The sequence below is a fragment of the Equus przewalskii genome, unplaced genomic scaffold (assembly GCF_037783145.1).
Source record: "Equus przewalskii isolate Varuska unplaced genomic scaffold, EquPr2 ChrUn-13, whole genome shotgun sequence".
Classification (NCBI taxonomy): domain Eukaryota; kingdom Metazoa; phylum Chordata; class Mammalia; order Perissodactyla; family Equidae; genus Equus; species Equus przewalskii.
In genome coordinates this window covers 9,354,155-9,365,256 of record NW_027228750.1, presented here as the reverse complement: position 1 = coordinate 9,365,256, position 11,102 = coordinate 9,354,155, and the positions used below count along the sequence as shown (strand labels likewise).

The 11,102-nt window shown below is 50.9% G+C and overlaps 1 protein-coding gene across 10 annotated transcripts; it reads left to right on the top strand.

Annotated features, from left to right (window-relative positions):
• The first annotated feature begins 4,625 nt into the window (after window positions 1-4,625).
• LOC103557537 (glutathione S-transferase Mu 2) lies at window positions 4,626-10,110 on the top strand. Of its 10 annotated transcripts, none has more exons than XM_008530093.2 (9): window positions 4,679-5,007; window positions 5,254-5,329; window positions 5,730-5,794; window positions 6,095-6,176; window positions 6,275-6,375; window positions 6,998-7,036; window positions 7,196-7,291; window positions 7,368-7,478; window positions 9,571-10,110. In XM_008530093.2, exons 1-9 carry the CDS (start codon window positions 4,972-4,974, stop codon window positions 9,658-9,660), a joined length of 696 nt encoding a protein of 231 aa, XP_008528315.1. In that variant the 5' UTR covers window positions 4,679-4,971; the 3' UTR covers window positions 9,661-10,110. The 10 variants fall into 10 exon arrangements, with proteins under 10 accessions (XP_008528317.1, XP_008528315.1, XP_070463876.1 ...); XM_070607775.1 differs by having other exon boundaries at window positions 4,706-5,007; window positions 7,368-7,564; XM_008530095.2 differs by lacking the exon at window positions 6,998-7,036 and having other exon boundaries at window positions 4,626-5,007.
• The last annotated feature ends 992 nt before the right edge of the window (window positions 10,111-11,102 follow it).

The following is an 11,102-nucleotide window of genomic DNA, read 5'->3' as shown; positions in this document are numbered from 1 at the left end:
GTGGTCGTAGTTTCTGGACTCCTAGTCTAGAAGCTCAAATTAAAAGGGCATAGCTATCTTAAAGTTAAAATACTAGATTTGAAATGTAAAAGTGATCATCAAAGAAAAACAGAACCTATTAATCGATCTTGAAAACAGAGGAAAGACATGATAAAGTTGCAAATGAAGACAACTTTCTAAACATTGTGGTCAAAATTATAAAGCTAAAAACATACACTTTAAAGCCAGGAGTAGAAGTAGAGGAGAGTATGTACTTCAAACTGAGGCAACCAAAAACGACCATCATGTGGTGCCTAGGATCTAGCGGAGGTCCCAGGACTTGGGGTTCTTTGGCTCCTCGTGACAGTGCTCATACACCGTTCAGTGTGAATCTCCCCCAGCTAGAATGGGAGACAAGACCATCTGAGAACATGGCTGCTGGCACTGGTGTCTCCTGCCTTGATCTGTGACTGCCTGTTGTCTCTTTCAAGTCCCTGCCTAGTTTCCTACATTATCATTGTGTAGGCGGAGAAAGATAAAGCTGAGAGACCCCAAGACAGCAGCTAGAGAAAATGGAAGCTCCTTCTTTCTTGTTCCAGGGGGAATAGTCCAGGCTATTGAGGCAGCCCTGCTGCACGAGGTTATTCAGGGCCTCAAGCTTCTTCCATCCTGTGGCTCTGCCATGCCCTAGGGTGCCGCCTCTTTTCCTTGGTGGAAACTCTATCACGAGTATGGGAAGGAAAATAGAGAAAACCCAAGGAAGCCACCTCTCATTATGCAGGCGAGGTCCAGGTGTGTGGCTGTACCTAGTCACAAGGGTAGACCCATATTTGGACAGAAGAGTGGATTTTGGTGGCCAACTGCAGTCACTCTCACACCCAGAAATGTGGGGGTAAAGGTTAAACCCACGTCCACGAGAAACCCTGGGTATAATCCAGTGGCTTAAAGCAGGTAAGAGAGAGGCCAAGGTGTTGAAGACAAGATCTGTATCTTCAGAGAGACCTAAGGGGAGTGGCGATCACCCAGGGTTCCTTGTTGCTGAAATAAGAAAGTGATTTATCAGTGGTATCAGGTGGCACGAGAAACCCTGGGAGGGTCAGGGTGTTGGTCTTGGCAGCTGAGTGACTGGGAAGTGTGCCTAACCGCCTGAGCGATTGTTCTAGAGAAAGCTCCACAGCCGCTGCTGGGCACAGACTCTGGACCTCCTACCGCGATGTATGGCACCAGGTGCAAATGTCTCACCACTGCCACCTCCAAAATCCTGATCCCTCCTCAACCCCCCTTGCCAGCAAATGAATTCTCACAGCCTGCTTCTTCAGAACTGAAGTCCTGCCCCACTGTGTGCAGTTAACAGAGCCTGGGTCACAGGCCTGTGCCTCAGCCACAAGGGAGGCTGGAAGAGCGAGTGCATTGATTAGCACTAAGTTCTGCTGTGTGTAAGTGAACAGCAGCAGTGGCTTAAACAGGACAGAAGTTTATTTCTCATGTGAAAGAAGTCCTGCAGTAGACAGGAAAACACTGGTAATGCCGGCTTCATGGCAGCCTCGATGACTTTGCTTCTGAAGGCTCCATCGTCCTCTGCATGTGGTTTCATTCTCTGTGTGATCTCAAAGTCTGAAATGGCTACTAAGACCCCATCACACCTGAGTTCCAAAACGCAGGAGGAGGAAGGTGAATGGGGTGGCTCTTTCCCTCTTAAAGAAACTTCCTGGAAGTGACACAGAACCTTTTTCCTTATACCTCACTGGCTTAACTGAGTCATAGTAGAAATGACATCTTTATCCTGATAAGTAATGTGCCCAGCAGAAATGACAACAGAAGATGGATATCAGGGTCAGCTAGCAGTCCTCTACTTTGTGGAGGTAGGACTTTAATGTGAGAAATTCCCCACTGTAAGAAGGATGTTTCAAAGATGCATAGGATGGATGCCTGACACAAACATATTCTTCTCATATGTGCCTTTCCAAATAACCATTACTACAGCCGCTGCCATAAAATGCTCCTGCTTAACGTAATGTAACCATCTCCTGTAGAAACAAAACGCACCCTCCACTTTGGCCCATAACAAGAACTACTTAAAGCGTCACGAGCTAGTGTAACCAGTTCCAAGTTTGGGCTCTTTGGGTAACATTCAGATTGATATGTTGAAGATGACAGTGTAAAGTGTTCTGTCAAGGACTCCTGATTCACCCCATGTAAAATGGTAAGGGGATGGGGGGTGGACAAGAAGAAAAACAGGTGAGCTCTGTACTGCAGTTGAAAACAGCAATGCATGCAGATTTGGGGAGAAGCTGTTTTGCATTTATTTACAAGGCCTATAGAAAGCACTCCTTTGGTAAGAGGATTCCCAAGGGATGTTCCATAATAAAGCTTTCATACTAAATACTGAAATCAGCAACCTAAAGTTACTCCCTGGATTGGCTCTTGTCTCCATCATTCAGGTGACCTCACTTTCAGGTTCATGTCATCCAACTTTCTTTTTGTTGTTGTTGTTGGTATACTTTTTTGGTGAAGAATAGTGGCCCTGAGCTAAGACCTGTTGCCAATCTTCCTCGTGTTCTTTTTTCTCCCCAAAGCCCCAGTACCCAGCTGTACATCGTAGTTGTATGTCATTCTAGTTCTTTCTGTGGGAGGCTGCCACAGCATGGCTTGATGAGCCAGCCGTGTGTAGGTCATGCAGATGATCCGAACCGGCAAACCCTGGGCCACCAAAATGGAGCGTGGGAACTTGAGCACTTGGCTACGGGGCTGGCCCCTCATCCCATTTTCTTAGCCTTCATTTTCCTAACTCGTTGGCACGATGAGGAAAGCTTTCTTGATGACAGACACATGGAGACCAGCCTGCCATTCCATGGTAACTCAAGAGTTGGAAGTAGAGGTTAAGAGGGTCCCATCCTGATGGATTCCAGAAAACTCTTCCTGTAAATGCTAGTTGTCATATTCCTGCTTAGTCAGATCTGGCTTTTCCCAATAGCAACTAGGGAAAGTCTCTGTGTCCTCCTCTACCCCTCCTCGACACTTTGTCTCGCTGGTGTGAAACCATTATTGAGTACAGAGTTCATACCTTCCTATCCAAACGTGTTACAGAATTCTAAAACTTAGTTTTCTGTAGAGCATCAACCTTGCACTTTAACTTGTAAAGTCCTTTTTCTTTAAAGGTCCATTTATCCGTTTTCACATATCCACTAACCTTGCGACATCCTTCAAATAAAGGAAAATGACCCAGAGGCCAAACTATGTCCCATTTTCCTAGTTTTGTAATAGTCTTCTGCCTTCAAAGAGGAAAGGTAGGAGGTTGGACATTGTTCTTCCGGAGTTTGTACCACATGTCACAGATCACAGAGGGACTTCACAGGCTGCCTGTGCCACCCTTTCATACCCAACCACACATGGGTCAGAAAGCAATGTCAGGGCTCAAAGCGGTGACTCTGTGGCTCTGGACAGCGAAGGATCCACAGGGCCCACCCTGACTGTGGTCCTGTGGGGAGTCCGCCATGCTACCGGTGGTCTACCCCAGGTCACTGTTCCTGTCAATGGGAGGGACATCTAGCAGGCTGCCAGGACATCTCGGTTTGCACCTAGAAACCCTGCCTCTTTGCTGGGACTGGTTCTGGTTTAGATTCACAGGTTACCCCATAAAGCTAGTTGACTGATATATATTTGATGGTTATGTGGGCAGATTCTTGGGACCCCTCTCCCTGGTCTAACAGGGAAGTCTAGCAAGCAGCCTGATGGGTATAAGTCAGTACAATAAATTCCATGCTGCGCTGTGAAGCAGCCACAGAGGCCATCTTCAGCCTGTGTCAAAGTGACTTTGCAACCCCCCACCTCATGACTCAAGATGCCAGTGGACCAACCCACAGCACGAAAAGATAACGGGGTACCTGGCGCTCACATTTCCCACCTGCTTTTCTTAGAGATTGAGGGACTAATTAATGACCCTGGTCCTTGTCTCCCTCCACACAGATAACGTCAGCATCTCTGAACTTGTTTGAAGTATAACCAAGAAATTCTTGTTTATGTTACCTTCAAGGGACTATTTAGAGAAAAGCCCAGATGTACTCTATCCCTTTATTTGAAACTGAGTTGTCAGTTTTTTTCCCCTCTTACCTACACATACACTGTTTTCTGAAGAGATATAAGCCACACTCATACTCCCACACCTCAGAGACGTCCCCTCAGAGCGCTCTGTTGAACTGCTGTCCTGGAGTTAGAACTCTTCACGCTGATTATTGAAAAAACTCCTTCACTGATACCACCTAGACTCTTTATTTCAGTCGACACTTATTCTTAGTCCCAAACTGAAGGGCTGATCTTCTAAAGTCCTTGAAAGGAAAACCCTGAGACCATGGTTGCTTTTCTCTGCCCGGTGCCCTGGGTGGTCCTTCCCATCCCACTGATAGTACTTCTGTAAGACACGTGGCTGTCACGGATTACAAGGACTGGGAGGAGATTTCGGACTGTTCTGAGTCCTGCTGTTTCTGTGACAGGTGCTGAGTTAAACCCGCCATTTCCCAGGCACTGCTTTTTGGCCTTAACCTGGCATCTGAGCCTCCTGGAGCCCCGGGAACTGGGAACTCAGCAACCCAGAGCCAAAGCAGAGAGATGCCCAGAGGGGAAGGAAGGCAGAGAGCTTGGTTCTGTTTAGGGTTCAGGCTGGTCTCCCAAGCGCACTGCCAACTCCGTTGCTCCTGGCAGAGCTCCGAATGGGGCGGGGAAACCAGAGGAGCCCGAGCCAGGCGGTCTTTGGATGTCCTGGCGAGCAGACCTAGGCCAGAGTCCCCGCAAGTGTAGCTGAGCAGGATCTTAGCTCCGCCTGCCTTGGGACAGGGCTTGCCTCCGGCGGCGTCGCCAAGTCTCGAGGGCGCGGCGGGGGCGGGGCCGGGAGGGCGGTGCGCGCAGCAGGCCTCGCCTCGCACCACCCGGGTCGGAAAATAAATCTCGTCCCAGCTCTGCTGAAGCCTCTCCACTCAGAGCGCAAACACCAGCACGATGGCCATGACCTTGGGTTACTGGGACATCCGCGGGGTGAGTGAGGGGTCCCCCAGGCGGGTGGGATGGAGGTGGGCGGGCGGGGAAACGCTACGCAGCTCGAACCGGTTCTGGCAGAAGGTTGGTCTTCTGGGCTTGCTGGATCCCAGTCCCGTGCTGCCGCGTGTCCTTTCAGGTGGGCGCGTGCCTGGGTGTCTGAGGGGTATGTGGGAGGTTACCTGGAGGGAAAGGCGGCAGTCAGGCCTCTCAATCTCTTACCTGGGCCCCGGCCTTCTGTCCCAGCTGGCTCATGCCATCCGCCTGCTCCTGGAGTACACAGACTCAAACTATGAGGAAAAGAAGTACACGATGGGGGACGGTAGGGCAATCGCGTGGGGCCCCCACTTCTACCCAACTCCTGCTGCCTTGGTACCAGACCCCCGTGCCCTGACTACCTGGTACTCACCTCTGCTGCCCTCCGCAGCTGGAGCAGGCCCAGCCCCTTCCCCTCCCCTTTGCGGGTGCAGCTCTCCTTCCAAGGCAGGACAAGGGAGGGGATTGCTGGAACCCCTGTCTCGGTATCTGGGATGGGTTGCCCTTAGGGTTGCCTAACCCTGTGTGAGCCTCACTCATGTGGGTTCCAGAGCCTCATTAGTGTTCTTTCCCCCCAACCTGAACTGTGAGACTTAGTGGGTCAGATTCCAGATCCCCTGAAAGTCCCCCCAGGAACGTGGGTTGGACTCTGGGGAGGTTTGTGTCACTCATCTTCTCCACCACAGCTCCCGACTACGACAGAAGCCAGTGGCTGAGTGAGAAATTCAAGCTGGGCCTGGACTTCCCCAATGTAGGTGCGGGGTATGGGGGTGCTGTGGGGGCGAGTGAGAGGTCCTCTTCTCCGTCTCCTGTCCCAGCTTCCAGGTCTCAGGACCCAGTGCCTTCTGCTCGGCCTCTGAGCTCCCTGGTTCTCTTCACTGCTTTCCCATGATGCTCTATGTCCCAGCTCATCATTCATTTTACAATATAATTATTTAGTGCTTACCAGGGCCCAGGCGCTGTGGGTGCAGGTTTCATGTCACCCTTGCTCAAGGGAGGGGGAGCAGGGGGGCCTGGTGGCCCAAGCGACCTGTGACTGTTGTCCTTCCAGCTGCCCTACCTAATTGATGGGGCCCACAAGATCACCCAGAGCAACGCCATCCTTCGCTACATTGCTCGCAAGCACAACCTGTGTGAGTGGGCTGGGGGTGTGATGCAGGGGACCAGTGGCCATGCCCTGGGCTTGGCTGGGATGGGATGTTGAGGGAGGGTCTGTGTTGTGTGGCCATAGGTGGGGAGACAGAAGAGGAGAAGATTCGTGTGGACATTTTGGAGAATGAGATTATGGACACCCGCATGGCCCTGGCCAGGCTCTGCTACAACCCTGACTTTGTGAGTCCCATCCCAGTGGGCTGGTTTGGGCAAGCTTTTGATAAGGAGGGAAGACTCCTGTGTCGTGTGTATACTAGTTCTATTTGCCAATTGAAATCCTTGGAGCTGCTGATCTACCAACCTGGTCCCTATGCTGCCAGTAGAGTGACCCTCATAACCTCAAATTTCATTAAATGAAAACTGTCAGTTCCCACCAATCTTAGGATAGAGTCCAGAATCTCTAGAGGGGAAATTAGTTCCTTGACAGTGTGTTTCCTTGTTAGCCCAGCGCTATCTCCTTAACACCCTCAGACATCAGCACATTAGCCCAGTAGGCAGTTCAGGGTCAGCCACAGGGCCTTTGAACCTCTCCCTCCTTCCATCCAGCCTCTCAAATTCTCCTCATTTGTCTGGAATCAGCTCAAGTGTCTATTTTTATGTCACCCACCTGCTAGACCTTAAGACTTCTTTCCCTGAGTGATTTTAGTTCTTTGCATCTTTGATTCTGCTCGACATGAGTCCAGAGCCCTGCCAGGTTCTCACAGCACTCCTGGGTTGTCCCATGGAGGGTGGTTGGAGATGAGTGGTGACAGCTGCAGGGACAGTGTGGCATTGATTTCTGCCTTCCCATTGCCTCCCACAGATGGGAGGTGGTCCCCAGCAGGAGTCTAATGACCACACGGTAGGTTAAATCATAGTCTGGGAACCAACCCAGCTCTCATCACAGGGCACATGGCTGCTCACCCATGGAAGCTGGGGATCATATGCAGCCCTAGGGAGGCCTGTCCCCCTGCCGAGGGTGTCTGTGTCTGAGGGTGGTGACAGCTGTTTTGTGCCTCAGGAGAAACTGAAGCCTGAGTACTTGGAGGCGCTTCCTGAAACAGTGAAGCTCTTCTCACAGTTTCTAGGGAAGAGGCCTTGGTTTGCAGGGGACAAGGTAAGGAGGAAGGCTGTGGATGGGGAGTTGTCATTCTTCCCAGAGTTTGGTACCCATTTCCTTCGCCTGTCTGCAGATCACCTTTGTGGATTTCCTTGCTTATGACCTCCTTGATCGACTTCGTATGTTTGAGCCCAAGTGCCTGGATGCGTTCCCAAACCTGAAGGACTTCATAGCCCGCTTTGAGGTGATTCCTCTAATCCTCCTTCTATTTACATCTCTTGTCTTTCCTTTTCTCCTTGATGCTTTCCTAGTCCTGGAGCCAAAATGAAGGTAACTATCATTAATTGAGGACTTGCATTATGTCAGGATCTGTGGTCACGATTTTCCATACAATGGGTCCTATGTAACCTTTTCACATTCCTGCTGGAATGTTACAGACAGCGAAACTGAGGCTTGGAAAGGATAAGTAATTTGCTCAAGGTCACTGAGGCAGGACAGGCTGTGCTGGGCTCCTTGTCAGTGTCTGGCTTCCATGGGCAGCAGTCAGTGGCTCTCGCTTTCCTGTGCCAAAGAGTGAAGGCCCAGGTCCTTTCCCAGCCTCGGTGACACAGCTGAGGACAACGTGGATGAAGGAGCGCGTTCAGGGGTCTGTCTGTAGCTGGCATTAGTGAAGTTGAGACACAGTAGGCTTGATATGAAGCACCAGAGACACAGACGGTATTTACTCTTGATCTGCAGAAAGCTTGGCAGGTATCAGATCCTTGTTGTGGGTAGTTCTGAGATTCCAAGGCTGTAGTTGGCCCTTGGATTTGAGTCCACGTGTGGGTGCCCCTATGGAAGGAGTTTATCTTGTTGTCTTCTGTTTGGGGCACTACCTTCCCCCCATCTCCTTTTCCTTCTTCCAACTACTTACCCAAGATTCTGCCTCAGCGATGGGGTAGTACGTTTGTGTTAGATCACCTTCACTGATCAGATCTTCTCCTGTGTATGAGGCACTGTGTCAGGCACAGTGGGGCTGGAAAGGTGACCCAGGCCTGGAGCTCAGCCTCCTGGGGCTCAGTGCACTTGGAGAACTACAGGAACGAGGCTGTGTGGAACATGCGGGACCAGCTGGCTGCTGGAGGAGCACAGCCAGGACCCCCCTCACAGCTCATCATGGGTCCACTTATTGGAGTCATGATTAGTCCACTCATTGGAGAGCAGCACGTCTGCTTAATTACAGATTTGCGAATTTGAGGCATTAGTGCAACAGGTTTCTCAGCCCACAATCTGTTCTCCTTCCCCATTCCCCATAGTGAAATCTGCTTCATCAGCTAGTTCTCATCAGCTCTGGTTCTGGTCCAGGCTGCCGGGCCTTGGGGATTTGGCAATTGCTGGGATGAATGATTGACAGGGAGGGATGGAGGACAGCGGAGGCTGCAGCCTGCAGCTTGTGCGGCCTTGCCCATTGGGTACAGACAGTGCCAGCATCTTTGGATCCTTTAGAACTTACTGGACACTGTCTATGTGAGACGATGGTGCCCAAAGACACGTACGTGTCATATTGCCTAGTTGGCTGCAGCAGGACTGGGATGACGTAGGCTGGGGTCCAGTGAGATTGGGCCCAGATAAGAGGCCAGCAAATGGACTTTCTCCTTTAAGAGGAATGATTAGAGTCTGGCCTGGCTTCACTGCTCCACATCCTCCTATCAGCTTTCACTGAGGTTTTGCTGAGTCATTGGGTTAGATGTGGCCTCTTCTAAGCTGCACAGGCACATTCTGAGCTCCTTTGTTCTGCTAGGGGTCCCTCTGTGAGCAAAGCCTGGGAAGCCAGGCACCTCCCTCTGCAAAAGGGGAAAGTTTGTGCAGACAGGGAGGACAGGGCCTCCTGTGTGGAGGAGAGGAGGGGAGCGTGGCAGAAAGGGCAGAGAACTGGAGGGAGAGGCAGGCTGCCTTCCAGCCCTCCCGCTTACTGGCTGTGTGAGCGTGAGGAAGGTGCTTCCCCTGTGTGTGCCTCAGTTTCCCTCGTGATACGTGGTGAGAGTAGATTGTATCCTGTAGGTAGTTGTATGGAGATTCTGTAGTTATATTGTATCCCTGGTGGCTATGCAGCTCCTGGCAGTGCAGAGTCTCCGGCAGTGGTGTCAACTATTGAGAGGGCACGTTAGTTCCAGGAAATTGGATGAGTTGACCTTCCAGAGCTGGGGACCCCAGAAAGACTGTGTAATGCTCCAACACTTAAGCCCCCAAGGAAGGGCTTTACCAGGGTCCTGCATTCACTGTGCCTGGAGCGGCTGTGCCTGAGCCCCGTGGGGCAGCAGTCCCTGGGATCTGACCTTCTTTTTCCCCACCCTCAGGGCCTGAAGAAGATCTCTGCCTACATGAAGACCAGCCGCTTCCTCCCAAAGCCTCTGTTTCTAAAGATGGCTGTGTGGGGCAACAAGTAAAACTGTGTATGGCCAGGAGATGGGAACGAGGAGCCAGTGCTCTGATTGCTGCCCTGGGGCCCTGGAGAACAACTGGACCCTCCTTCACTCACAGAGTCACCCTTCTTGTTCTTTAGTCCCTCTTTTCTTTCCCTTCACCCCCACTCAGGTCTTTCATTTGGCTTCTTTCCCTACCCCTATCCCGCATCCAACCAGGCCATTGAGAGCTTCAGTTCCCTACATTTCTTCAGCAAAGTCCCCCCAGCATTATCCTTCATGAACTAAAGTCAACCAGACTGTCCTCCCTTCAGTGGTTGCTCTGTTTGAGGTCCCCAAGCAGACCCCTGGTCTGTAGAGCTCAGCCCTGCCCGGCACTGTTCTGAACGCCAGTATTGGCTTGGTGTCCTGGCCTTGCTCCCCCAGCTTGTCCCTGTCCAGCCATGCCTGGTCCCCAGTAAAGGCTTAATCACACCTGCTGTGTCTTGTCTTATTCTCTCCTGGCCACCTGAAGTCTCCAGCTGGCCCTGCTGCTTCTGACGGTCTGAGTGGTGATGCTGGCAGTGGCTGAGTCCATGGGCATCCTGTGTGGTTGGAAGGTGTTCTGAGACTCCTCGTTCCTGTTTCTGACACCCATACACAGGAAGCCTCATTGGGCTATCTGTGGAAGGGAGGCCTCCCTCTGGGCCTGGATCTCTCCTTCGTCCATCCTCCATTATTGAGGGCTCATGGCTGTGCAGAGCTGTGTGTCTTAGTGAGGTGGGCCCAGAGGCGGTGGGAATTCCCAGTGGAGAGAACCAGGATTCCTTTCCCTTCTCCATCGTCTGGCTTCATCACTTGTGTAAGGTCTCTAGGATCGTATCTCTACTCTTTTCTCAGATACCTTCAAGCGCCTTCCCTAGGCTTGCTTCACAGCTGTCATTGGGACCTTGTTTCTTGGTTACTCCATTTTCCTAGGTACCTGTGATTTAAATGTCTTTAGTCCTTGCATGTTTGAAAATGTCTCACCTAGTGTACACTGAACTAATACTTTGGCTGCATCTAGACTTCTAGGACGTGGACCTTCAGACATGTGATGGAATTACTGACAGCTTCTAGAGTTCACCATTGCTGATGAGAAGGGTGATGCCAGTCTGACTCGATCTCTTTATAGATGACCTTTTTTTTTTAAACTTAAGGAACTTTTAGGTTCTTCTTGCCATTGCAAGTCCAGAGTCTACATGGGGACTTAAGGGCTGATGTTTTCCCACTTCATACCCTCCCAGGAACATTTCTAAGCATAGGTTTCCTTCAGGCCATTGAATAGTCACCATTCCTCCATCTGCATTGCATCCTCTGGAAGTAATTTTAAATCACACTGTAGAGTTAGCTGCTTAAGAGGAAGATTCTAGTAGCTGAGGAGTTCCCAAACCATGCCACCATAAATAGTTGCTGACTTGTGGGTCTAGTATTCAGGCAAGGCTCAA

Coding starts and splice junctions, on each gene's coding strand:
- LOC103557537 (XM_070607772.1), top strand. CDS start 4,972: ATGGCCATGACCTTGGGTTACTGGGACATCCGCGGG. Junction 5,008..5,253: donor GTTACTGGGACATCCGCGGG/GTGAGTGAGGGG, acceptor CTTCTGTCCCAG/CTGGCTCATGCCATCCGCCT. Junction 7,292..7,367: donor CTTGGTTTGCAGGGGACAAG/GTAAGGAGGAAG, acceptor GCCTGTCTGCAG/ATCACCTTTGTGGATTTCCT.